The sequence below is a fragment of the Lactuca serriola genome, chromosome 8, assembly GCF_051521515.1.
Source record: "Lactuca serriola cultivar US96UC23 chromosome 8, Lser_US96UC23_V15, whole genome shotgun sequence".
Lineage (NCBI taxonomy): Eukaryota > Viridiplantae > Streptophyta > Magnoliopsida > Asterales > Asteraceae > Lactuca > Lactuca serriola.
This window is the reverse complement of record NC_136415.1, coordinates 116,495,411-116,521,347: the sequence shown is the minus strand read 5'-3', so window position 1 is coordinate 116,521,347 and position 25,937 is coordinate 116,495,411. Positions and strand designations below refer to the sequence as shown.

General features: G+C 33.7%; 2 protein-coding genes, 1 long non-coding RNA gene and 1 pseudogene across 25 annotated transcripts; 2 read left to right on the top strand and 2 right to left on the bottom strand.

Moving 5' to 3' along the window:
• Positions 1–11,768: 11,768 nt before the first annotated feature.
• Positions 11,769–15,147, bottom strand: LOC145068690 (uncharacterized). 23 transcript variants are annotated; one of them, XR_013689066.1, is made up of 9 exons: positions 14,787–15,147; positions 14,617–14,677; positions 14,322–14,504; positions 14,121–14,234; positions 13,975–14,015; positions 13,566–13,642; positions 13,383–13,456; positions 13,237–13,278; positions 11,772–13,125 (listed from the first exon to the last, which is right to left on the bottom strand). It is a non-coding gene; the product is annotated as an uncharacterized LOC145068690 (long non-coding RNA). The 23 variants fall into 23 exon arrangements; XR_013689070.1 differs by having other exon boundaries at positions 11,769–12,210; positions 12,291–12,374; positions 12,619–13,125; ... (1 more) ...; positions 13,975–14,181; positions 14,322–15,142; XR_013689069.1 differs by having other exon boundaries at positions 11,770–12,210; positions 12,314–12,374; positions 12,619–13,125; ... (1 more) ...; positions 13,975–14,181; positions 14,322–15,142.
• Positions 15,148–15,738: 591 nt separating this feature from the next.
• LOC145070788 (pentatricopeptide repeat-containing protein At1g11290, chloroplastic pseudogene) lies at positions 15,739–17,912 on the bottom strand (annotated as a pseudogene).
• A 3,061-nt stretch (positions 17,913–20,973) lies between these two features.
• LOC145067330 (uncharacterized) lies at positions 20,974–22,087 on the top strand. The gene is made up of 2 exons (XM_079014496.1): positions 20,974–21,261; positions 21,335–22,087. Exons 1-2 carry the CDS (start codon positions 20,974–20,976, stop codon positions 22,085–22,087), a joined length of 1,041 nt encoding a protein of 346 aa, XP_078870622.1.
• A 2,363-nt stretch (positions 22,088–24,450) lies between these two features.
• Positions 24,451–25,936, top strand: LOC145067329 (uncharacterized). Its single transcript, XM_079014494.1, has 2 exons — positions 24,451–24,643; positions 25,092–25,936. Exons 1-2 carry the CDS (start codon positions 24,451–24,453, stop codon positions 25,934–25,936), a joined length of 1,038 nt encoding a protein of 345 aa, XP_078870620.1.
• The last annotated feature ends 1 nt before the right edge of the window (position 25,937 follows it).

Sequence of the window (25,937 nt, the reverse complement as noted above, 5' to 3'; positions counted from 1 at the left end):
TTAATAGGAACTCAATGGTAAAAAGATGGACGAAAACGGAGTTACGAATTCTTCACGGTCATTTAACAGTCTAAACGCCTCTTACTATTAAATTTGAGATCGGTCGAGAATTTGCCGACGGAGTCTACATGAAAGTTGTAGATCTTGATTTTACCTACGCGTGGTTATAAAGAACGTCGAAAACGGAGCTCGTATGCGAGAGTTATGATTTTTCTAAGTTCGAAGGCTGATACGCGATAGGGGGTGACGTGGCACCACCAGAAGGCCACCACATGGACCAACTCGGCGAGTAGGTCCCCCTACTCGGCGAGTAGGCCAGTCAGCACCCCTATAAATAGAGGTGTCGGGTTCCCTCATTCTTCACACCTTCCCAAACTCACTTTCTCTCTCTAGCCTCCCTAACCCCCCTAAAAGCCTAGGTAAACCCCCTAGCACCCGAAGGAAGCCCCAAGGCTCTGGGAGTCCCGAGAAAAGAGCCTTTCGGCTCGGGAATGCTGCTCCAGCGAAGCCCGGTTTTCGAGAAAACCCGTTGTAAGTGAGCTACGCCTAACCTATCTTTAGTTTAGCTTATGTTTTAATATAGTAATGTTTTTAGGACCTTATAATAAGTACTTGGGCTATTATTATGGGTTATATAAGTATCTTTTAACGCTTATATAATAGTAATAATAGCTAGACTACTAATTAGTCGCGGTGAATATTAGACTAAACCCTAGTGGCAATGATACTAGGTTTTGCCGAAGGAAAAGTGTGTTAAGAGTAACGAAGTGTTGTCCAAGCGCCGAGTCACCGCCTACTCAGGTGAGTGCATAGTTACTTTCAGCTTACACATAGATATGAAGTATTTTATATAAATTACGTGTTGTGTGTGTATATTATATGTATACTTGCTATCTATGCTGGATGAACGATTTATACATGTTTTCAATGATTTAAACTGTATATGTATTTTATATCTACAAAATGTGTTGGGTAAAACATGGGTAGATGTAATAGTTGTTGTGTGACAAAATAAAATAATGAGAGGCCTCGTTATAGTTGTTCTTGATGATCTAGTCATCTAGCGGAGTATAGATGACGACCACTGACTATTCTAGACAGTCTAGTGGAACACTAGCAGGCTCGCAACCTGTAGGTGTTTATTCGAACGGTGTGTTTATTTGAACTGTGTGTTTATTCGAACTGTGTGAACTGTGTGCTCACCAGGTGTACTCCATCCCCCATATGGTTGCCTTTAGGACTTTCATTGCCAAGGAATCCCCTTGGCAGTCGTGTCCATCCCAATGATAGTCCTTTGACTAGGTCCCTTGTGTTAGATGTTTTAGGGACGTAATGTGAGGATAACGGGAATGGGTAATTGGGTTGATTGTTTGATGTTTAAAAATAATTATTATATTATTGTGGGTTGAAAACCCTATGTGCTCACCAGGTTTCCCAACCTGACCCACTCAGTTTATTTATATCACAGGTGTTGATATGAAGTGACATTACACTGAGAGATTTAAAGAGATGTAGATCACTAGTGTAAATAATTGTAAGTTTTGTTTATGCTTATGTTTCTATATTAACGATGACATCCCAAACGTTTTAAAATGAAATAAATACGTTTCTTCGAAAATGTTTTAATAACGTATTTACCATGTTTTTCTGGGAACAAATTCCGCAACATTTTTATGAAATGAAGTACTCTGATTTTTATAAAGCATAGACAAAATCGGTCTTTTCTGGCCGTGAAAATGGGGATGTCACAGCCCAAATCCTTAATTCCTTCTAAGTCCATTTATGGCCCCACTATAGGCCCATTAATGGCCCAATTTGCTATATTGGGCCTAGAACCCTTTTATTGGGCCTTACTCAAGACCAATACTAAATCCTTGGTCCTTAGCAACTGAAGTCTGATGGGGCATAAAGGCCCAAGGACCCTAAGCCTAAAACCCAGCCTACACCAAGGCCCAACACTTGAAGCCCAAACTGGTAGCGTACGCGGAGCGTACACCAAGGTACGCTGAGCATACCGACTGCTAGCTTGTACGCGGTGCATACTTCCTTGTACGCCCAGCGTACAACTCTGTTAAGCCAACATCTCATTAAGTGCTTAATAATCCGATCCAGAAGCTACAAATCCAGATCCTAAGCTTATTCCATGACTTAAGCCATAAAGTTGCTTACTTGATGGCTTACAAGTCTCATAAAGGCTCAAACTTCCACAAATAACATTCTACTTCCATAAAACTAACTAGAACTCATGCATGGTTCCATATAAGCCACAAAGATCGAAACTTTACTGCTATGGGGACTCTTGAGCTTCAAGGATAGCAATCCCATGCTCCAAAAACGAAGTTGCAATATAAAGGTCCTTCCTTTGGACCTAAAAGGTCCAAACTTCCAAAAACTCCTAGATCTAAACTTACAAGAGGAAAGTTGGAAGCTTTATACCTCTTTTGAATTCCAAATGAAGGAATGATCCCAAATCTATGAGCTCAAGGTGCTCAAGTTCTTCTTCTTCCACTTCTCTTCTTCTCCTTCTTCACAAAAATAAGCTCAAAGATCAAACACACACAAACAAGGAGCAAAGGGGACGAACTAGGGTTTCTCTGGAGTGAATGATAAGTGAGGAGGCCAAATGGGAGGCTATAATGGGGTTTAAATATGCCTCAAACCCCAAAATTAGGGTTTGCCACCTGGTCGCGTACGCTGGGCGTACCATAAGGTACGCTGCGCGTACGCTCAGCCTCCCTGCGCTTCATTTAATCAGTACGCCCAACGTACAAGGAGGGGTTACGCCCCGCGTACGACTTATGGGCTGCTTACACCTCAGCCCAAAAAGAGGTCTACTCACAATAACAATTCAGTTATAGCCCAATAAATAAACTGAAGAATTAAATAAATTTATACCTCGGAAACGATCGTTACACTTTGGGACCAAAAACCCTAAAATGGACCATAATATCCACAAATCAAAAAGGATGAGAAAGCTCTAAGCTTTATACCTTCAAATGATGCTCCAACCACAGAAAAGCTCATATCTAAAGCTTGGACTCCAACTTCATTCTCTTCAATGCTCCTTCTCCATCAAAGAATCCCACAAGAACACATAGAAGCTCACAAATGGCCACTTAAGCTCAAGGGATGGAAATTAGGGTTTTGATAGAGTTGAGAGCTGGAAATGGTGGCCAAAAATGAGGCCATCATGTTCTTTAAATAAAGACATACCCCTCATTTAGGGTTTCCACCTTGAGCCTAGTACGCCCAGCGTACCCTCTGGTACGCCCAGTATACTAGGTGGCTCCGCTTCCAAACGCACATGAGTACGTTGAGCGTACGTACGCGTACGCCCCGAGTACTCAGTTGCCACCTTTTCTCAAATAAGGGACTAAACTTGCCAAACCTTCAAACTATCATAGCTTCTTCGCTATAAGTCTGTTTCTGATGAACCTCATATCCATGGAAAGGTGGCGAGAAGCCCTACGCTTCTAGTAACTCGTTGCAGCCTCAAGGCTTCCTCATGCCTAGGTTGCAGCCCACGAAACCTAAATTACAGACGATCCGAAACAGGATGGTACACCTTCAGTAACACTTTTTAATCCTAACTGTATCTTAAGTTGTTCTTTACTTGTAAAGAGTTAGAATAACTTCACATACTATAATTATGGGATGTGGCACCTTTATGTTTTTGTTGAGTTAGTTCGGGCAATGGCAATGGTTGAGACATAACCCAATGGGTGGTTTGTGTTTCTTCAAAATTGGAAAAATAAAAAGGAACTTTTCCTGTTGTGATTTTTAGGGTTGTAAGGGCTTAAATTTCTCCTCTTCACCTTCAGTATCTTCCCCATCAAATTCAGTGTAAGTCTAAAAATGTTCAATTGGCTCTCCGTGTGGAATTATATTACCATCATCAACCAACGTCATTATTTTTGCATCATCATTTGAAGATTCATCAACATCAACTGTAGGAAAAGCATCAGCAACAGTCTTACCTTTATTCCTATAATTACCCCCATCTACAGGGTCATTATAAGAAGGAACATGGTTGGTTGTCATAGGTAATAAATTACACATTTGGTTACTTCCAGCACCAGAAGACTCATTTCCACCATAACGATTTCCCCAGCAAATCGATGAATACCACTTTCCATAACGTTACTAATAACAAACAATTATATTGTGTTGGGAGGCATACTACTAACAAAACTAAGAAAATAATCAAATATCTAACATCACCATCGTCTAGAATCTGCATAACTATATTTGATCAAGGACATTGAAAAGATAGATTGGGTTAGTGTGTAACATGGACTTGGAAACAACTAACGTAATTAACCCGAAGAAGTTAATATCATGGTTTATATCTACATCAAATCATGTGTAGTTCGGAGCAATATATTACATGCAACCTTCGATATGCTGTCATTTTCCTCCACTAGAAACTAACACTCAAAAAAATCTTGTATACATATCATTCTGGAACGTATAATGAAGGTATCAAAAACACTAATATATTGCATATATGAAAATATATGGAACATAAACACACAAATAACCTAATTTTATCATTGTGGAACATACTTCCGGAATGTACGGCCATTCCGGAGTACAGTCTGAAATACATTTTTTCAGTCTGGAATGTACAGGGTGTTAGATTCCGGACCTAATGCCTACCAACAACCCACAGCGTCGGAACAACAATAAATGCTCCAGAATATCGTATTCCGCAGTATGTTGCCTGAGTCAAGTCCGAAATGTTCTTACGTGCTCGGGAATACGTTATTCCGAAGTAAGTGGTCATTTCTTAAAAAAATAGTATTTTTATTAATAAAATCGTTTATAAGGGTTCGTTTATTCAATTTTCCTATTCATTTATATACTACAAAGTTTAACTAAATTTCATTACCATATGTGGTAAATGATAATAAATACAAATCTTGTAAACATAATTAATCACATTAAAGATTAAAAAGAAATGGCATTGGTCCCATGTATCACGCCTTAAGGTTTGCCCTTGGGCATACGTTACTAATTCAGTTTCTAATGTTTTAAAATATAACATTTTTTTGTCTAGTTATTCTATTGGTTGAAGTAGGCTAGAACAATAAATTACAAAATAATGAAATCAGTAATTGTATTGATTTATAGTTGGGTTGATAATGTTATGTGGAAAGTTAATTATAAAATATTAGTAATATCTTGTGTCAAGATTTGAATCATGGATCTCCTGTTTTGAATTTTACTCTTCAACGATTAGACTCTAATAGTTGGGCTATTTGGATTGGTTTTGATTCTTAATAAGTTTGGTCCTAAACTATATTACGAATCACACATAGATTTGAGGTTATCTAACTTTAAAAATATGTAAGTATAAACAAGTTGTTATAAATTTGAAATGTATTATTTTTCTTAAAAAACAATGGACCGGTTTCTGCTCAAAAACAGACCAAACTAGACTAATATTCAAACCAAATAAAACAGGTAAATATCTGTTTATTTTCCAGTTTATAATAGTAATATACTAATATTTTCTTACTGTCTTGTTAGTCAAAAGCTCACAGCTTTAGAAGTCCCTGGTTTATTTAGTTACCCATTAGTAATTATTATAAGGTTAATTTAGTTACATAAGTTTATAGAGTATCTTTGACATCTCACTAGCAATAAAATTATTATTAAATCACGTAGCAAGTTAAATATTATATTTATATCAGAATCAGATAGATTAGAAGTTATATATTATATTAAAAATCTAAAATAATTATAAAATCACCGTCCACTTCTTTTTCTTACGTGTCCATTTCTCATCTTTTCAATTTTTCAAAATATGTTTCAAAAGTCAAAGATAAAAAAGTCAAACTCTAGATCTCGTATAATTATTTTTATTTATAACGGAAAGAAGAAAAACAATATTCAACTCTACGCCTACGTAGTAAAAGCATGTTGGGTCGCTTGGCTGGTTGGCTGCAAGTTGGGGGTATGTTACAAATTACACATTTATGTTTCAAATTTAGTCAACTTAAAAAAGTTTATATTTAATTTTTATTTTATTTCAATTATCTGTTAATATTATAACTTTTTTCTCAATAAAATTGCAACCGAATCATATATGATGTGATCAAATATCACATGATTGCCATATGATTTTGAGAGTCGCTAGTCAAAACTGAAACTATCTTGATTCGAACGACTTGATCAAAGATCAATCATCAATCGAGGCAAGAAACTCAACTAACATGACCCATTGTTTGTTCCAAGAGCTGAATTTGCTTATATATTCAAGTTTTTGTTATTAGTATCTCTTAAGCTTTTTACGTTGCTAAAAGCATTATGGCATATACTAAATTGATGTTATAACTGATTATCTTGAAACTCAAGCTTCTACGAAATTAAACCAATACAACTTTATTGTACTTCAAAAATTTCTTTTGGAACAAGCGGAATTTCATTTAAACCTAGGAAGGTGCTAGGAAAATAAGAGTATTTATGTATTACATAAAGAAGGTTAACCCTTTTACCGACTGATATTTTGATTTTTTATTGATCTAGCAAAAGAAAAATCAATTTTTAGACCGGCTGACGTTTTGATTCTTGGATGAGTTGGAGGGAAACACACATGTGTGGACCTTACAGGGTATCCACTCTCGTAGGCTGAGGGTTGGGGTTTCACGGCGGGACGGGCTACTTTAAAAGCTGCTACAGATAAGGTCACTAAACATGAGAAATTGTGTATAGAAAATCAACACATGTTCATACCATTTGCATTTGATATGTTTGGTTTTCTCGCGCCGGATGCGATGCAGCTTCTTAATAGAATACAACGGATCATGCATATAATCTTAGATAGTCTCCATTTTGGTTTCTTCATTCCAAAGATTACAAAGGTATAGAGGAAGGATGACACCTATGTAAACTAATAACAAAGATAACAAAATTATTAAAGAGACTATGGTTAGAGTTTATTATTGAAAAGGAAGAAAGTGAATTACAATGAAAATGAATGACAGCTATCCATAAGAAAGTTATTTACAGTTAACATAACAAAAACGGCTAAATAAAGACCTAATACAAAATAGGGATAAGTCCCCACAATAGAATTTAGCACGCCCACAATAGTGTCGGTGTTATTCAATTTACCTTAATATTACAAGTGTGGACTGTCACTTTGTCATTTTTGGTACTTCCACTTTAATTTTATTCATTTTTCTTAAACACCAGTTTCATATATCGACAAGATAAATGATTAATAATTCGACACAAGTTAGATAGTCTTTCCAAGTGAAAACTGACATTCATAAGTATTATTTCAACAAAACTCATCTAATTTAGCTTCAATAAGAATAATTTCATCCAATAAGTTTGTAAAAAAAAAATAATAATAATAAACCTTATGTAAACTCACTATTTAAATTGTCTTAACAATCTCATAAACAAAAGTGAAAAAAAAAAAAAAAAAAAAAAAAAAAAAAAAAAAAAAAAAAAAACTCACTTTATCTTATTGTATATTAAGTCAACAATCTCTTATTTCTATTATAATAAAAAAAATATTCTTTTATTGACAAATGTCATACTATTACGATTTCTAATTAATATTATATGTCAGTTATCATGTCACCTATCAATCTATTAATTATCTGTTTCAAATTTCAAATTTTAAATTTTTCACTCTAATTACATTAAATTAATAATTAATTATCCATTTTAAATTTTAAAATTTTTCACTCTAATTATATTAAATTAATAACACTAGATTAAAAAATAAAATAAAATTAATACAAATTATAAGGTTATATAACTTCACGTATTTATTTAAATTAATGATTATAATTTTATATAACTAAAAAATATCTTTTAAGTAATAATTTATTTTAAATAATTGATTGATAATTTTGATTTTTTAATATAAAACTTTAATTAATTTATAACCATAGTTTTTACGGGTTATAAATTAATAATTCATATATATATATATATATATATATATATATATATATATATATATATATATATATATATATATATATATATATGTGTGTGTGTGTGTGTACACGCATGTGAGACTAATGGACTCAATTACGATTTGTGTAGGTATTCATAAAGTCTTGTTTTCAACTTATCCTTAAATGATAGTTATTAGTCAACTGGATCTAACGATTGAAATTCTTTTGGATCATCAATGTATTTTTTTTTGAAACGGCAAATAATTTATTAAAGAAATGAGCCGTCCCCTAAAATAAATTCAGCAAAAGATCATCAATGTATTTAGTCTTAGAATTATCAGAGTGACAGAAAATAAGTTGTCGAGACTTGAGAGTCACTCCGTTTACTTTTCACGACATATAAAAGTCATGAAACTACAAACATATTACTAGAATTGTAGCATCAAAAACTCAAATTTGGTGAAACTCTTTATTCTCAATTTAATATCATTATGACCATTTTTGGTTCTCATTTATTCGGTTTAAATAATTACAACATTTACAAAAAATGTACGTTTTTTTATCTAAATGTTTTTTTAATAACGTCTTTTTTTCATTTTGATTTTGATTTATAAAGTTCTTGATTTTATTCAAAAACCATTTTTTTATGTGATCGGCAATTAAATTACAAGATAAACTCAGAGTCTTGATTTTTTCTTTAAGGGGTAGAATACTTGTAAATTGTAATTGTTTTTTAAAATATTCATAAAATGTAACTATTATAAAATAGATATAAAAACAACTCCTTTTGCTGTTTTTTTGTTTATTGCTTTGCCGTCTTCAACATGATTACTAAGAGCAATTACACGAATGGTCCCTATGGTTTGGGATAATTTGTATATTTGGTCTCTTATTTTTTTTAATTCGGAAGATTCCTACAGTTTGTTTTTGTTCCGTATTTGGTCCCTGTCTTACCTAAATATACTATTTTGCCATTGATTTTTTAATTTATTTAAATAAGATGGGGTAGGTAAGGTAAGGTAAAGTGTGATGGAAATGAGGTTGAATGTATGTTTATTTAAATTAATTAAAAGAAATATGGGCAAACTAGTCTTTTTAGGTAACACCCAAGCACACAACAAAAACAAATAGTAAGAAACTTTCGAATTAAAAAAAAAAAAACAAATTAAAGACCAAACATACAAATTACCTTAAACCCTAAACGATCATTCGTCTAATTTACTCTAATACTAATAAGATTTAAAGTTTAAATTTAAATTGATGTTTTGCTATGAGGCTTGGGCTGTTGGGCTTACTCTTGTTGGGCTCAAAATACATGCTTATAATATGCTTATAATGTTTATGGTCTAAAGACGTTTGGTAAATAAACATGAATACAATCGAATATATATTTACCCTAATAAATGAAAATGTTATTGCCACTTGTCATTCTTCATTTATTTGGCCACATGTCATTTTCTCATAATTTTGAAATATATTTATTTTTCTCTTGTCAATTACTTTATTATTTATTTCCACTATATCATTAATTTAGTTTCCATCATGGTTGTCAAAATCGCGATCCTGATCGTAGGATCGTACGATCCTACGATCCTAGGTGTGAAAAACGATCCGGATCGTAAAAGAATCGTATTTGGGGTAGGATCGCAGGTAGGATTGTAAGATCGTAGGTAGGATCGTAGGATCGAGATCCGATCCGATCCTACCTTCCTTCGATTTTTTTTTCTTTTTTTTTGCAAATGAATTTTTGTTACCACTTTATATCTTTTACCCTTTACCAATCTATCATTTATCATTTTTTATTGTGACTTATGACTAATATTTTGAAGTTCTTATAATTTTTGAACGAAAAATTAAATGTTTGAAATATTTTTCATGATTAAATATTATAAATTAAAATTATATTATATTTTGTGGGATCTTAGGATCTCGATCCCGATCTTGCAAACCCAAAAACGATTCTAGGTAGGATCCCGATCTTGACAACCTTGGTTTCCATAAATTAAACCTACTATAATAACTATTAATTTCAAATTTGAAATTTCAATTTCAATTTCAAATAAATTTACACTTTAAACATTTGTGTTTAACGTTTTATTATAATAAATCGTTTAGTACACAGGTCTAACAATTAAACACATAATTTTAATTAATTTATTTTTTGTACGTTTTTTTTCATAATTTTCACTTATTTCATATTTCAAAATCAAAATAAACTTTTCATCTAATCGCTCATGTTTAACATTATGTTTTAATTAACCCGTATAATATACGGGTTTCACAACTAGTTTGATTATAAATAAAAATACAAATAAAAATCTACTATAAAGATAATTTTATCAAATGTCAATCTCAAATGAGTTTTGACACTTGTCATTTCGTGATTTTTTTTGTAAATAAATAATATCCACATGTCAATTTATGATTTTTTTAATTTTTAAAATTAAAAATCACATAATACTTATACTTATATATGTAAAGTATCAAATGTAATAAATATTATACTAAATTGCAATTAATATGTTTTTCCATTTCTTATTTTAAAATTTTATTTTGAAAAAATACTTATTATTTACATTTTAATATTTTATATTCTTTAATCAACTCAGGTGATACACGGGTCTTACACTTAGTATGACAACAAATGCAAAAAGGAAAAATACTATACTTATTACGCTTAGGTCGTTGTTGTCGTCTACGCTTATTTTATTTAGAGTTATTGTTTATCATTGTTTAGGCATCATTGTATTTGTCTTTGCTAAGTAATTGAAATTTGTTTCTTCTTCTTCTTTTTCTTGTTCAACTTTTTTCAATTTCGCTTTCAAGTAAAAAATATATTTTGTTTCCGCTTCACGACTTCTAAATAACCGTTTAGCACAAACGCATATTTCCACCGATTGGAAACGAGTTTTGTAGTCTATGATGATATAAAAAATAAAAAAATAAAAAAAAAAGGTAAAATTTATAACTTTTATAGAAACTTGCAAGATTAGTAAATCATGGGTTATGACGACTAGAATGGGGAAATTGTGGTTTATTTTCATTTACCCTAATCAAAGTATCCGGATCTAAACCTGTTATGATTCTAAGTTTTCAAGTTAGTTTTTGCAAATCCAATTATAATACGATTATATTCTTGATTTAGGAATGTAAGAAATTTGGGGTAAAAGACAGCACTTTGAAATTCTAAGAATTGTGTGATCACTTTTAGATTGAAGAATTTTTAGGTGGTATTCTCAATCTTCAAGTGGATAAGACTTAGCACGATGAGAGAACAAAACGAAAAATGAGAAGTATAAATTTCTTGAGTACCAAATTTATGACCAAAATATGGTTAAGTACCTTTCTCATCAAAAAACTGTCACAAGACAGTTTTATGTTTGAAAAACTGTCACTAAAACAGTTTTATGTCTGAAAATTCTCACTAATTCGGGTTCTTTCTATAAGGGTCAAAACAAAGTCAAAATCGGGTTTATTTTCAAGAATTCAAATTCCTGCCCCTTGGACCCCGTTTCCAAGGGCACTATCCTCGGACCCTCATTCGTTTAGGGGTTTCGCCCCAAAATAGTAGTGTACTTTGAATCTTGACCAAACTTAAACAAGTATGCACTTCGCACGTTCCTTACTTGTTTAATATTTATCAAGATTGATTTTGGTCAACAAGTCCACCCATTACACGTAAACACAATTAATGAAACAATTCACCACCAAAGAATGTATGTTAAAATCTAGTTTTCATCTGAATCAGTTATGAATCAGTTACGGGTCGGATGTGGGTCCAAATATTATAACGAGATTTAATGCTCACAAGTAGGCCAAACATAATAAATAACTAGAAGGGGTCCCCCGCGTTGCGGGGGTTGGAAGGTGTTTCGTAGCCACAGTAAAGTATGTTGTTATTCCCTACAATTCGGCAATTTACAAATGCATAATAATCAAATATGTTGAACTATGTTATAGAAAATGAATTTACATTGCTTTTTCTTAATTGCATTAATATGGCTGAAAAACAAATCAATGAAGGTACATTGCTACTTCTTGTATTTAATCCAAGAATAAATAACAATTTACCATCCACTCCATGCTTCTGTCCATATTGCGGCCTTTTTTATCTGATATGTTCTTCAATCCTGCTATGAATTTGTATAATAGATCAGGTCCATTTAGATTACATAATACCCTTATTAACTATGTCAGCAAATAGAGGTGTTTCACTTCCTGCAACTCCATGCCTGAAAATTGCGTTTGTCTTGCTTGTGGAACAAATTTAGAAGCTTTAGTTCACGTTCTGTTGAAGAAAAGTCACCAATGTATTCATTTCCAAAAAAAAAAAAAGCAAAAAGAACTTAGTGAGATACAAAATAATACATGGAATTAAAGTTGATACCAACCATCGATTTTTTAGTTTTCGCAATTGGTTACTAGTTGAGCGACTGTGCTAGCTCCCACTATCTGAAAATATATCTTCAAACACGTCAAATAAAATCTAAAACTTCCAATCCAAAACTTACCTATATATTAATACCAATATTTGAAGCCAAACTATAAATTGAGAAATTATCTCTTTATGTTTTTGAAAATATATTTTTTAGTCTTAGGATTCAATAAAAATTCATCTATCATATTGTCAATTCAAATCTTTGAGTACTTCCAAATGAACCAAGACTGGAATAGAAAAAACGATTATAAGATTTACCAAAAAACTCAATTTTAATAGTAAAATCCCAAAACGGACCGAAATGGCCCTCGTCTCTTTGATAACAATTTTGGTTGACTGAGATCACAAGCCTGGATTCAATCCAACATTCAGTGCATATGCAACATCAAATTAAATCCCAACAGCACCAAGTAAAACCAATAGAAAAGATAAACACCGAATTCCCAAATACCCTGTAATCAAGAGCACATAAATCAATTTTCTGGCCAAAATACTAAAAAAAACAGATTTCAAAATAATCACAATTTAACCTGCAACGTTCCATCAGAGCATGGCAGCCTATTATTATCAAAAGTTGCCGAAAATACCCCTTAAGCAGCTTCACTAATAATCGATCCTTTTTAAATATTAACCAAATGTTCCGAAAATACCTCTTTTTGTTTCGCCCATGAGGATACTTCCACTATACTTGCTCTTCTTGCCTGCTCCTTCGTCTTCCAATCACAAACCAACCTCTCGTTATCATAATATGGCATGAGATTAATTCTTATTGGAAAAAAAAAAAAAGCAAATGGTGGTTAGTAACAGAAGAAGTCATTTTGGTGCTAAAATCAAAAATCAAAAGTCAACATTAATTTTTTTTTAAAAAAAAGTCACCTGCAAGATTGGTGTCGGAATGGCAGTGGAGAAGGTAAGATTCTGAAAATGCAACCAAGCAAAAACCGAATTCAAAAATTAAGGAATCGGAAACTGAAGTTCAGAAATGACGAACAAAAGTCTACTGGAAGATAAGAATGAAAGACCTTTCAAACTTCAAACAATTTAATGTCTCTGTGATTGTAGTACTCCATTGAGACCAAAATAAGATGAAATTTCCCTGGAGCAAACAATTTGTATTTCTTTAATTTTTTTCAACAATATTACAACAACATTTATATATGTCGGTATAAATGTAAAATGTAAAGCATCCAAATTGACAAAATTACCCTCAACCTAATGAATGGGAAAACAGTAAAGGTAGGTTTTTTTTCTGTTGGTAATACATATCATCTTCATTTGCCTCCTGCCATTGTTTGATCCGCAAAAATAAACCCAAAAGGAAGATATTAGACAAAAGATAAACCCAAAAATTAATTAAAATGCATCAGAACTTCAACAACTAATTCCATTTATGCTCTGCTGCTATAAACTTTTACTCTTTTTATTCCAATATGAATTTTTATTCTAATATGAATAATGCATATATCAACAATGACAAATTGAAAATGGAAGTGCATTAATTAACATAATAAACTTATTGAAATTAGGAAAGGAGTGATGTTTTAATTAGTTGAGATGATGAAACTTCATAGCAGAGAAGAATCAATTTTTCTTCGATAAATTGAATTGACTAACCTTTTTGACGTTGTAGAGATGCCCACTAAAACATGATTCACCTGGTGAAAATGAAGCCAAACGTTTATGAAATTAAGAAAGGAAAGTCAAACAGCAAACCAAGATACTAAAATTTTAACAAAACACCTTCATGTATGGTGACTTACATCTGTTTTTCAACACCACCGTTTGAAGTTTGTTTGCAGTTCACACCTCCTTCATCTAAAACTAAAAAATAACTTCAAATGAAAAGCTTTTCAATCGATTTTTGCATATTTTTGCTTCAAGTCAACATAGAAATTGATTTCAGAATCAGAAACGGTGTAGAAAAGAAATGGGAAATATAGATAAACTGAAGTAAGACCTACCTTCTTCCCAGGGTAGCGAACAGAAGGATCAAGTGGGAAGTGCTGGTCGCCGATGAGCACTATCAATCCCGTGGTGGGGGCGTATGTTTGAGCGTAAACAGAGATAATGGTCATGATTGACGATTTTAGAGAGAAGGTAATCAGAACAGCGGTGGAGAGACGCATCAGCAGAAACTGAATCCCCTTTTTAGAACAAAAGAATAAAAAATGAGACGAAAACAGATTTGAGGCAAAGCCTAGGCATTGGAGGAAAGACGGTAAACCTAAAATCGAAGATTTAAGAAACATGGGAAACCTGTAATCGAGGATTGAATGAGAAGAAGAAAGAAAATCGACGCTTTCCGATGGACTCTCACCTGGAGAACATGCGATGATTAAGAAAATGGTGGAGAAATAGACACACATCGCATCAGGTTAGCACCAATCCATATAGAAAACCAGGAAGGAAAAATAGTGGTAGATTACCCGGAGGAAACAGGGAAGTAGAGACGACACATCATAAATGGAAGCGAGAATCAGAAGATTCCCTAAAAACCGGAGCGATGTCCACTTCTGCCAACTACAACACCCCGATTCCTAAATCGAACTGAGCCATGGTGGTGGTGAGAGATAACGATAGAGATGTCGGAGAAGAATGAAAGGTCCGATGGTGGGGGTAAGTGGTCTGGTAGATTCGTGGGTAAGGAAGATCAGAAGAAGAGGCGGAATGAACAAACATATATGAAGTTGGTGGTGTGGTGGAGTCAGCGCTTTTGTTGGGAGAGTACAACTGATCGACACCGATCCAATCCCTATTGGTTTAGATTGGCGGTGGAAAGAACACGTATCAATCAAAAATATACAAAATGCCAAAATGTGACCTTTAAAAGAAAAGAAACAGAATTATAAGCACAATTATAATTAGAGGACCAGTTTTGACAAACATCTAGGAACTTTACTGTAGATAAGGACCATTTCTGCCAAATTAATCATCAACTTTACTTCCGACCATTCCAACGCAAGTTAGCATCATGTCACTATTCCTTAGCATTGCATTGTCCAACTTTAATATATATATATATATATATATATATATATATATATATATATATATATATATATATATATATATATATATATATATATATATATATTATAGACTTTTATACATTTTGAAACCTTATCTAGATATCTATCTATTGCAACATTATGCTTTAAATTTTTTTACCGACACATATTTTGTAAAATCTACTCAATTCAATTATAACAATGTGTTTTTATTAGTTTTTCTTATTATAGTAGCTAAAAACTCAAAACTACTTGTATTTTAATCATAGTATAATTTGGTATGATTTTCCAAAGTTTTTTTCTTTTGGAAAATGAGAATTTACAAAGTTCAATACGATAATTAGGAATAAACAAAATTAAGATGCTATGGTAAATAAACCAATATTAATCATTGATATTTCTTTCATTTAACCCTAAACAAGTGATATGTTTGCCATATGTATTTGACAGAAACAAAACAGAGTCACGTCAATAGGACAAAAACTATAAATCTTTGTCCCATCCAAAAAAGTTAGAATAGGAATGGGTTTAAATCTTTCATATGTACAAAAGACATAAATACTCTCATCATCAACATCCAAAACCAACATTCTTTACCAATAGTCACCACAAGAACAAACACCTTCCCTAACATGATGAAACCGCTTCGCATCACGAACAATTATCTCCCTCCCTTCAACAAGCGATACAACCTTAATAAACGTGTGACAATCACCACAAACCCTAAGATTTTTCGTGACACGAATCGGATTTCCCTCGGGTACACTCATAAGCCCGTATGCAATCGCAAGTTTCTCACTATGTGCATACAAATTTCCCAATTTAACCTCCTCACTAACATCATGCAACACAAAATCCGTATCCGGAACATACCCGTTAACTTTTAATTTCCCAATCAACCCCTCAAGTTTCTCATATATAGCGTTTGATTCACAATGAGTACGATCACCACTACTAAATTTATAAAACGTGTTATGTGCCTCAACCCATGTCAAACCGGGTGTCTTTTTTACGTTTTTGCCATTCATTTGAACACGGATTTTTGCCACGTCATCCCATTTAGCTGCTTTTGCGTATATGTTTGAAAGCATGATGTAATGGCTTGGATTGTGGGGATTGATTTCAAGAAGTGATTCGGCTGCTTTTTGTGCCATTTCAACTTGATTATAAACACGACAAGCTGCAAGAAATGCAGACCATAAACCTTCATCTTTTTCAACTTTCATGTTCTTGATCATGGTGAATGCTTCATTAATTCTTCCTGCACGACCTAAAAGGTCAACCATGCATGTGTAGTGCTTCACGTCTGGTTTTATGAAGTATTCATCTTGCATCTGTGAGAAGATTTGAAGACCATCTTTGACTAAACCGGAGTGACTACAAGCATATAGAAGTGAAAGAAAGGTGATTTTATTTGGTGCGATTCTGTTTTTGCACATGATAGGGAACAATTCGAGTGCTTTTTGGCCTTGCCCGTGATACCCATAAGCTGAAATCATTGTGCTCCATGTTATAACGTTTCTTTGTGGCATTTCATCGAACACCTGGCGTGCAGTATCTATGCTTCCACATTTTGCATACATGTCTATCATTGCGGTTCCTAGAATCACGTCTGGAGAGCGACATTGTGTTTGTATAAGGTCATGGATGAGTTTGGCTTTATGCATGGCGCCTAATTTTGCACAAGCGTTGACGATTGTCACCATGGAGACCTTATCTGGCACTAAGCCGGATTCTCGCATCTGATCAAATAAAATCAAAGACTCGTTGGCGTTTCCACTAGCAGCACACGCACCGATCATGACAGTCCATGTTGTAAGGTCTCTCTCTGGCATTATATCGAACAACTTCCGTGCGTCATCTATGATCCCACATTTTGCGTACATGTCAACAAGTGCTACACAAACGAAAGTGTTCTTATGCAATCCGAACTTATGCGCGATGTGATGAACCAATCTACCCATTTTTAAATCTTTTCTATCACGACAAACTCTTATAACAGAGGGTAGGGTGTAAACATCAAGATGTTCCCCAGACTTGATATACTCCCTAAACGTCTCAAAGCAATTGGTATAATTACCAGCCTTAGCGAATCCTCCGATCATAACACTCCAAGAAGCCGGGTTTCTTTCAGGCATTTTATCAAACAGGCTATAGGCATCGTCCAGAGAATTGTAGCGTACGTACATATACAAAAGTTTGTTAATTAAAAGAAGGTCACTGAGTAGGCCATTAACAGACAATTGGGCGTGAATGGATTTAATCTGTTGTAAATGTTTACAGTTCATTAGGGCGGATACGTAGAATCTCGGGTCCATAGATGGTGTTTGTTGAATTTGGGTACTGAGAATTGAGGTGTTATGCTCATGAATTTGATGGTTTGTTTGGCCACCATCATCTAGAAATTGTAAGGAAGAAGCAACAGAGCAAAACTTTGGACCTTCAATAGATGGATTAACAGTAAACAATCTCTGAAGTTTGAGTTTGAACATGGAGTTTTTCGGAAAAGAGTTTTTGTTTGAAAGTTTGAGTTTGAAGATGGAGGCTCGCTAACAATACTACAATAACATTGGTTACAGAGATTTGTTTAGTATTTTTAATTTTTTTTATTAAAATTATTTACTAAATTGATCATTTTTACGGTCTAAAAATAACAAGCAATGTTTTAAAAACCGGTTTTTTAATTGAATCGGTCGGGTGACGTTTTCCGGTTCAATCGGATGGTCAAACCGGTTCTATATTTTTATATGTTTTTAATTATCCGGTATACATTGATTATACAACTTGTCGTCTTTATTATTACAAATGTAAATAGAATGCAACATATAAAAACAATTATAAAAGTCAAAATCCAAAAAATTAAACCCAAAACAAAAACAAAAATCCAAGAATGTTCGGTTCAACCCGGTTCATTTCGGTTCAATTCAGCTGGTTGAACCGGTTTTTTACCAAAACCGGTCGGTTCAATACGGTCAGGAAATCATTATAAACCGGTCCAAATTGAACCGCCCTCACCTCCGGTTTCCGGTTCAACCAACCGGTTCGAACCGGTTTTTAAAACATTGATAATAAGTCAATAACCGCTACACCACATTTTTAACCTTTATTGCAAAAAATTAAAGGAGTTGTGAGCTTACTTTGATTCATTTGTATTTGTGATTTTTTTTTATTTGATGAAATCTCAAGCTCGAGAATTTTAAAATGTTAGCGATCTCTTCAATGTTTTAAAAACCGTTTTTTTAGTTGAACTGCTATGGTGATCGGTTTCCCGATTCAATCGGTTTAACCGGTTCGACCGTCAAGTGAACCGGTTTCTATATTTTTCATGTTTTTTTATTTTCCTACACATACATACATATATAAATTATGGATTTGATGTTTACAAGTTCAAACATTAAAAATACAGATAAAAATAAGTTGTAAATGAATCCAAATACATTAAAATAACACATAATCATAAGTTTTAATGTTTAACATCAATCCTTATATGCCAAAAGAAAATAAAATATAGTATCGAAACAAAATATAATTTTAGATGAATACAACCACATCAAAAAACTTTATAACATTTACTATATGTTTTTATTTAGAGAAACTAAATTGATTTGGAAAAAAAATCATCAAAGTTTATTATGTAAATGGTTTTTTTTCATGTGTTTTTATTCGGTTTAACTGGTTCAACCGATTTATTTTGACCGGTTCAACTGGGTTTTTCTAAAAATCAGCCGATTCAATCCGGTTTAGAAATCAATGTAAAATCGGTGATAGTTGAACTGTTCTCTCTACCGGTTTCCGGTCCAACGGGTTCGACCGACGGGTTCAAACCGGTTTTTAAAACATTGGATCTCTTAATATTCTTGGCGAGTTTGGAAAAAGAAAATACAACATTGGATATGATAAATATTTGTTAAAATTATAAATAAAGTATATTTAAATTTATGGGTTAAAAAACAAACAAGCAAAATGTATTTTATTACTACTCATTTTTAAAGGAATGAATCCCGCTTATTTCAAAACAAAACTTAAACCTTCGCCAAGTTACAAAACCAAGCTCTTAATCATTTTTACTACAACTTATTTTATTTGGATTTTAACAAGTTTCTATATTAACCACTAAGTTTTTGACACTGTAGCACATCAATGTTTGGTAAATTTACACATTTAGTCACTTAAATTTTTTTGTGCTCAATTGATCCTTAATGTTAGTAACTACCGGCTAATTACCCATTTATGCACCCGGTAAACGGAACAACCGGTGATATTGCTTACGTGGAATAAGTTTACATAATATAATTCATTTATTTTATCCATGTGGGATTTAGAGGTCAAAATAAACATATTTATTTAGCTAGAACACTCCTTCGTTCTTTCTTTTTCTCATCTTACAGTGAATACGAAGCACTAAACCTAGGGTTCGAAGTCGTTTTCTCCGATCGAAGTCAGTGAGCAGTCAACCAACCCAAAATGTCTAGCTCGACACCAAACCCTGATGGACTCTACCCTATAGTGGAGCTGAACTTCAAAGGTGTTTTTCTTAGAAATCCTTTCTCGTATAACCATGGTATCAATTTCACTTTCAATGATCACGATTTTTCTGGAATGACATACGGTGAATGTATCACCTTTCTCGAACGGTTCATGCAAGAAAGTATAAAGAAGTTATATTGTTGTGAACCAAGTAAGCCCTTAATATCTGGGATAACTGCTATCGCTAATGATGAAGACTATGGTGGTTTCATTTTTCATGCATATGGGACAGATGATAAAATTTGTATGTATGTGGACCATGATGGTCAAGGAATAGAAGATTGGTTTGGTTCTGAAATAGAAGAGGATGATGGAGATGATTCTTGCATTGATGGTGGTGAGAATGAGGACGAAATTGATAACCTAACAGGTGTGGATGTGGACTTTAATGAGGACATAGTCACTATGAATAGGACAAAGGGTGATGAATTTCTAAATAGATTATGTGGCGAAGAGGAAGAGGGAAATGATAACAACATAAATGATCATGATGGGCATGAAGAGGATGCCAATGTAACTTAACAACATTCCATTTTTAATGAGTTAGTTCCATGGAAAAAGCAGATCCCAATACTTGGTATAAGGTTCAAAGATCCATCTCAATTAAAATCGATGTTATGCAACTATGCTGTTGCGAATGGGTACTAACTTTGCTTAGAGAAAAATGATAGGAAAAGATTGTTGGTTAAGTGTTGCAAGGGTGAGTGCACATTTAGGTTGTGCGCATCTTGGACGAGTGATGAAGCAAGCTTCCAAATTAAGTCTTTAAAGTCAGTCCACAAATGTGCAAGGAACTACAAGTTAGGGTCTATGGTCACTTATGCTTGGATAGGGAGTCATTATACAAGAGAGTTCTTACTTAGACAAAAAATGAGTGTTAGAAAGCTAAGAACAGCTATGTCATAGAAGTTTGGCATTCATGTTAGTGTTGGTCAATGCATGAGAGCTAAGAAATATGCACTCCAACTAATAGATGGTACCCTAGTCGAACATTATGCAAAGTTATGGTCGTATGCAGAAGAGATTAGGTGATCAAATCCAGGTAGCACTGTGAAGCTTGATGTAAATCATATGCCAGATGGGAAGAACTACTTTAGTCTATGTTTGCTTTGATGCATTGAAGAAGGGGTGGAAGGAGGGATGCAGGAAGATAATAGGTTTAGATGGTTGTTTCCTTAAAGGGATCTGTAAAGGGGAGTTATTATGTGTTGTTGGAAGGGATGCAAACAATGGGATTTATCCTATTGCATGGGCAGTAGTATGTGTGGAGAATAAGGAAAATGGGAGGTGGTTTTTGGATTTACTCATTGATGACTTAGGACTTAATTTAGGCTATGGATACAGTGTAATATCTGATCAACACAAGGTAATTTAATTGTTTGTAATTACTTTTCCTATCTATTTGCATCTTATTCACTATATTTAGAATTTGTTAACAGGGTTTGATTGAGGCTATTAAAGAACTCCTTCCATATGTAGAGCATAGCCAGTGTGCCAAGCATATTAGCCAAAAACTTAGGAAAAGGTATAATGGTGCCCAATATGAAAGCATATTCTGGAAGGCATGTAAAGCAACAAAAGAGGTAGATTTTAAGGTTGCCATGAAAGAGCTTGAACTGCTAGACCCAAGTGCTCATCAGTATCTGATGGACAAAGACCCCAAAACATGGTCAAGGGCCTACTTCCAACCAGGAAGATGTTGTGATGTTGTGGAGAATGGAATGTCAGAAAGTTTTAATGTTGTGATTGTTGATGCTAGGAAGAAACCAATTATCACCATGCTAGAGGAGTTAAGGATGTATATGATGGAGAGGGTGTTCAAGAAGAAATGCAAGGGTCTAGGATGGGGCAACCAAATTTGTCCAACAATTAGAGAAATAGTGAATGACATTAAGAAGGGTCTAAGACATTACCAAGTCTTACCTAGTGGACTAAATCAGTTTGAAGTAAGAGGAACTACAGATGCTTATGAAGTGGATCTTGAAGAAAGAACTTGCTCATGCAGGCTTTGGCAGCTTAATGGAATCGGTTGTGTCCATTCTGTTGCAGCTATTAGTTTTATGAATAGGGATGTAGAGTCATATGTGGACAAAATGTTTAGTAGCATCACTTATATGAAGGCATGCAAGTTTAGGTTAGCACCTATGAATGGAAGTAATTTGTGGCCTGCAACTGATTACACCCCACCTTGACCTCCTGTTCGTAGAACTATGCCTGGGAGACCTGTAACTAAAAGGAAAAGGGATGCAACAAAAACCCCAAACCAGTCAAGTAAAAAATCAAAGACAACTACCCAAACACAGAACAAAGGTAAGGAGCATGTGAAGGTATCTAGGGGTGTTGAACGGGTATTTTTTCGGGTTTCGGGTAATTCGGGTCGGGTAATTCGGGTTTTTCATGTTAGAAAAATTACCCGTTACCCTACCCAAACTAAATTCGGGTATCGGGTCGGGTTTGGGTAATTCGGGTATTACCCGAAATATATAATTTTTTTTAATTTCACCTGAAAATAAATTTAATGAAATAAATACGTCGTGCTTTATTAGTCTTGTTTATATAAACAAACGAGACATGAACGAAGTTACTCAAGCTTTGAACATTGAGATTTTTTAGTCAATAATACATGAGATATCAAGTAATTTTTTAACAACTTAATCTAATCTAATAAGATGTTAAAAAAACAAATACCTAAAGATCTTAATTTAAAAGTTTAAAATGTTTAAGATAAATGTAGCCATAAGTTTTGCCATGTTCTGAAGTTTTGTCAAGATAAGGAGTTTGTTAGTTGCAATAAAAACTAGAATCTAGAAAACAGTTAAGTTTTAAAGAACGTGATGATATATAAAAATTACTTTTAATATTGTTAGTGTCGTATTGTCATAATAAATATATTTATGTTTTACAATAATGATAGTTAATTTAAGCATGATCAAATACCTGCTATATAGTACAAGCTCTACCAAAAAAAGGAATTTTTAAAATAATTCGGGTATACACGAAACCCAAAAAAATTTACCCTTTACCCGACCCGAAAAAAAAATCGGGTAACCCAATTACCCGGAAAAATTTACCCAATACCTGATTAACCCGACCCGATTTACCCGATACCCGAAAAAATCGAACGGTTAATTCGGGTATCGGGTATTTTCGACAGGGCTAAAGGTATCCAAGGCTGGGAAAAAACAAAAATGTAGCCTTTGTAAGATTGAAGGACACAACAAAAGAGCTTGTACTTTAACAAGGCCTCCTAAAACCAAAGCTAAAAGAAAAACAAAACAGGTACATAAGTATTTAAATGGTTAATCTTTACAATTTCTTTTTAAATTTCTAATAATGTTCCATATTGGTCAATTAGGGTGTAGCTGAAGCTCTCAATGAGGATGATGAAGATAATCAATCTAATGCAGTCAATGATAGAGGAGCAGTAAATGATGGTGGAGAAGCAGCCAATGAGGTGCATGTGCAACAAGACTATGATGAGGTGGAACTCACTCCTTTGGAGTTTGATGCATCAGCTAATGGAGAACCTAGTTAGGTTCATGTGCAAGAACAGGAGGCTAGAGAAACACCACTTGCAACCTTGTTGAAGAAAATCAGGAGGAAGAAATCTGAAAGGATTATCAAGTTGAAACTGGGCAAGAAAGTTGGTGGTGCAGATGCACCTGGGAATTCAGAAGCTAAACCTGTTACTCTAGAGTAACTTTAAGTGTTGGTTTATGTGATATGAACATGGTATGTAGTGTTAAATGATGTGTTTTGGTGTATTGTTGTTGATTTTATGAAACTGCTATTAACTATGCTAGTTTGTATGAAACTATGTTGGTTTATGTGATGTGTATTTTGTGTTACTTAAGTTGATTGTTATTTTGAGCTTTTTGTTGTGTTAATTTGAAGTTGCATGCATGGCAAGGACTTGTCTGGTTAAACTGCATGGCAAGGGAATATATTTGCATATATAGATAATTTAAAATTATGATTGATTATGTCCTATGATGCATGGAAACGCCTTAGAAGCTGCCGCTCCCGTATCTGAAACGTCCAGGAAACGGAAACGCCGGAGAAACGGCCGGGAAACGTTTCCGGAAAGTATCGACTATACACGAAACGTTTCTCGCAAGTATCGTACGCGTTTCCTTTTTTTTGCATGGGCTTTTATTACGTGGTGAATTTGTTATTAAGTAATGGGCTTTAATCGAACTACCGACGGTTGCTATTAGTCTATTACGTATTAGTGTATTACCCTACAATTACCCTACGTCCCTACATTACATTGTTGCTGGGTATTGCAATTAGCCGATTAAATTAAAATTAAAGTTTGCAAAGGTTATTGCAAACTGCTTCTGTGCTTCACCGATTGCTGTTGGGTATTCCAAGTTTCCAACTTTTCCAGTTTCTAAGTTTCTTTGCTGATCGGTTTTTTTAGTTTACTTTACTAGTTTACTATCTCTTTTGTCGTCGATCAATAAGACAAGAACAGGAAAAAATAAATTCAAAAGAATCAAAACTCATTCACACATTCACGGATTCACCACTCTCTATTCTCTAATTCAATTATATGGCTTCTTCTCAAGAACAAGAAACACAAGGATCATCTACATCAGTTGATCAACCTCCATTGTGGAACTTTGTGACTAAGCTCGATAAACTTGCTGGAGCAGGAGGATGTTGGAAGTTCAAGTGTAATCTTTGCAGTGAAACCCGACAAGGATCATATTCTAGAGTTAGAGCACATTTGCTTGGCATAAAAGGTAATCTATTATTCAAATTAGTGTGTGCGTGTCTATGTAATTTTAAATTTTTTATTTATGTTATTGACGTATTGTATTGATTCATGAAAAATTGTAAATAAATAAAATTAGAGGCTGCGATTTTTGTTTTGATTCATGTATTTTTTGCAATTTTTGATTCGTGTTATTGTATTGACGTATTGAATTATTGATTCATTAACGATTGTAATGAAATAAGAGGCTGTGATTTTTGTTTTGATTCATGTATTTGTTGCACTTTTGATTCATGTTATTCAATATAACTATTTAATTATTTATTCATGAACAATGGTAAAGAAATAAGAGGTTTTTGATTCACTTTCTAGTTTTGATTAATGTAATGTAATTGAATTTATAATGTTAATGATGACCTTATTTTTTTCGTGTTGTGTAATTGAGAATGTCAATGTTTTTATGTTGTTTAATATAGGTACCGGGATTTCTATTTGCAAGAAAGCAACAACAACTGACAAACTTAACATGACACGATTAGAAGATGAGTATGAAAAGAAGAAAACCGAGTCACAAGCAAAAGAAGTTCAGTTGCCATGTGAAGCTGGTGTTGGATTTAAGAAAAGAAAAGGTATTTCAACACCTATTGAAAGAGCTTTTGGTGTTGAAATTAGGGACCAACTGGATCAAGAAATAGCTAGAATGTTTTATACCGGAGGTTTACCTTTAAATCTTGCAAGAAATCCACACTATGTAAGGGCTTTTCAGTTTGCTGCTAACAACAAAATTGATGGTTATGTACCTCCTGGTTATAATAAGCTAAGAACAACATTACTACAAAAAGAAAAAGATAATGTTCACAAGCTATTGGAGCCACTTAGGTCTACATGGAAAGAAAAAGGTGTGACTGTTGTGAGTGATGGTTGGAGTGATCCTACAAGAAAACCTCTAATCAACTTCATGGCTACCTCAGGCAATGGTCCTTTGTTTCTAAAGGCAGTGAATTGTTTTGGGGAAGTGAAAGATAGATTTTTTATTGTTGAATTGATGAAGGAAGTCATTAATGAAATTGGTCATGAAAATGTTGTGCAAATCATTACCGACACTGCAACAAATTGTAAGGCGGCTGGAGAGATTATAGATAGTCAGTTTCCTCACATCTATTGGACACCATGTGTTGTTCATACACTTAATCTTGCTTTGAAGAACATTTGTTCACCAAGGAATGTGGAAACAAATGAACTAACATATGAACAGTGCCGCTGGATAAAAGAAGTTCATGAAGAGGCGTTTGCAATAAAAAAATTTCATCATGAACCATAAC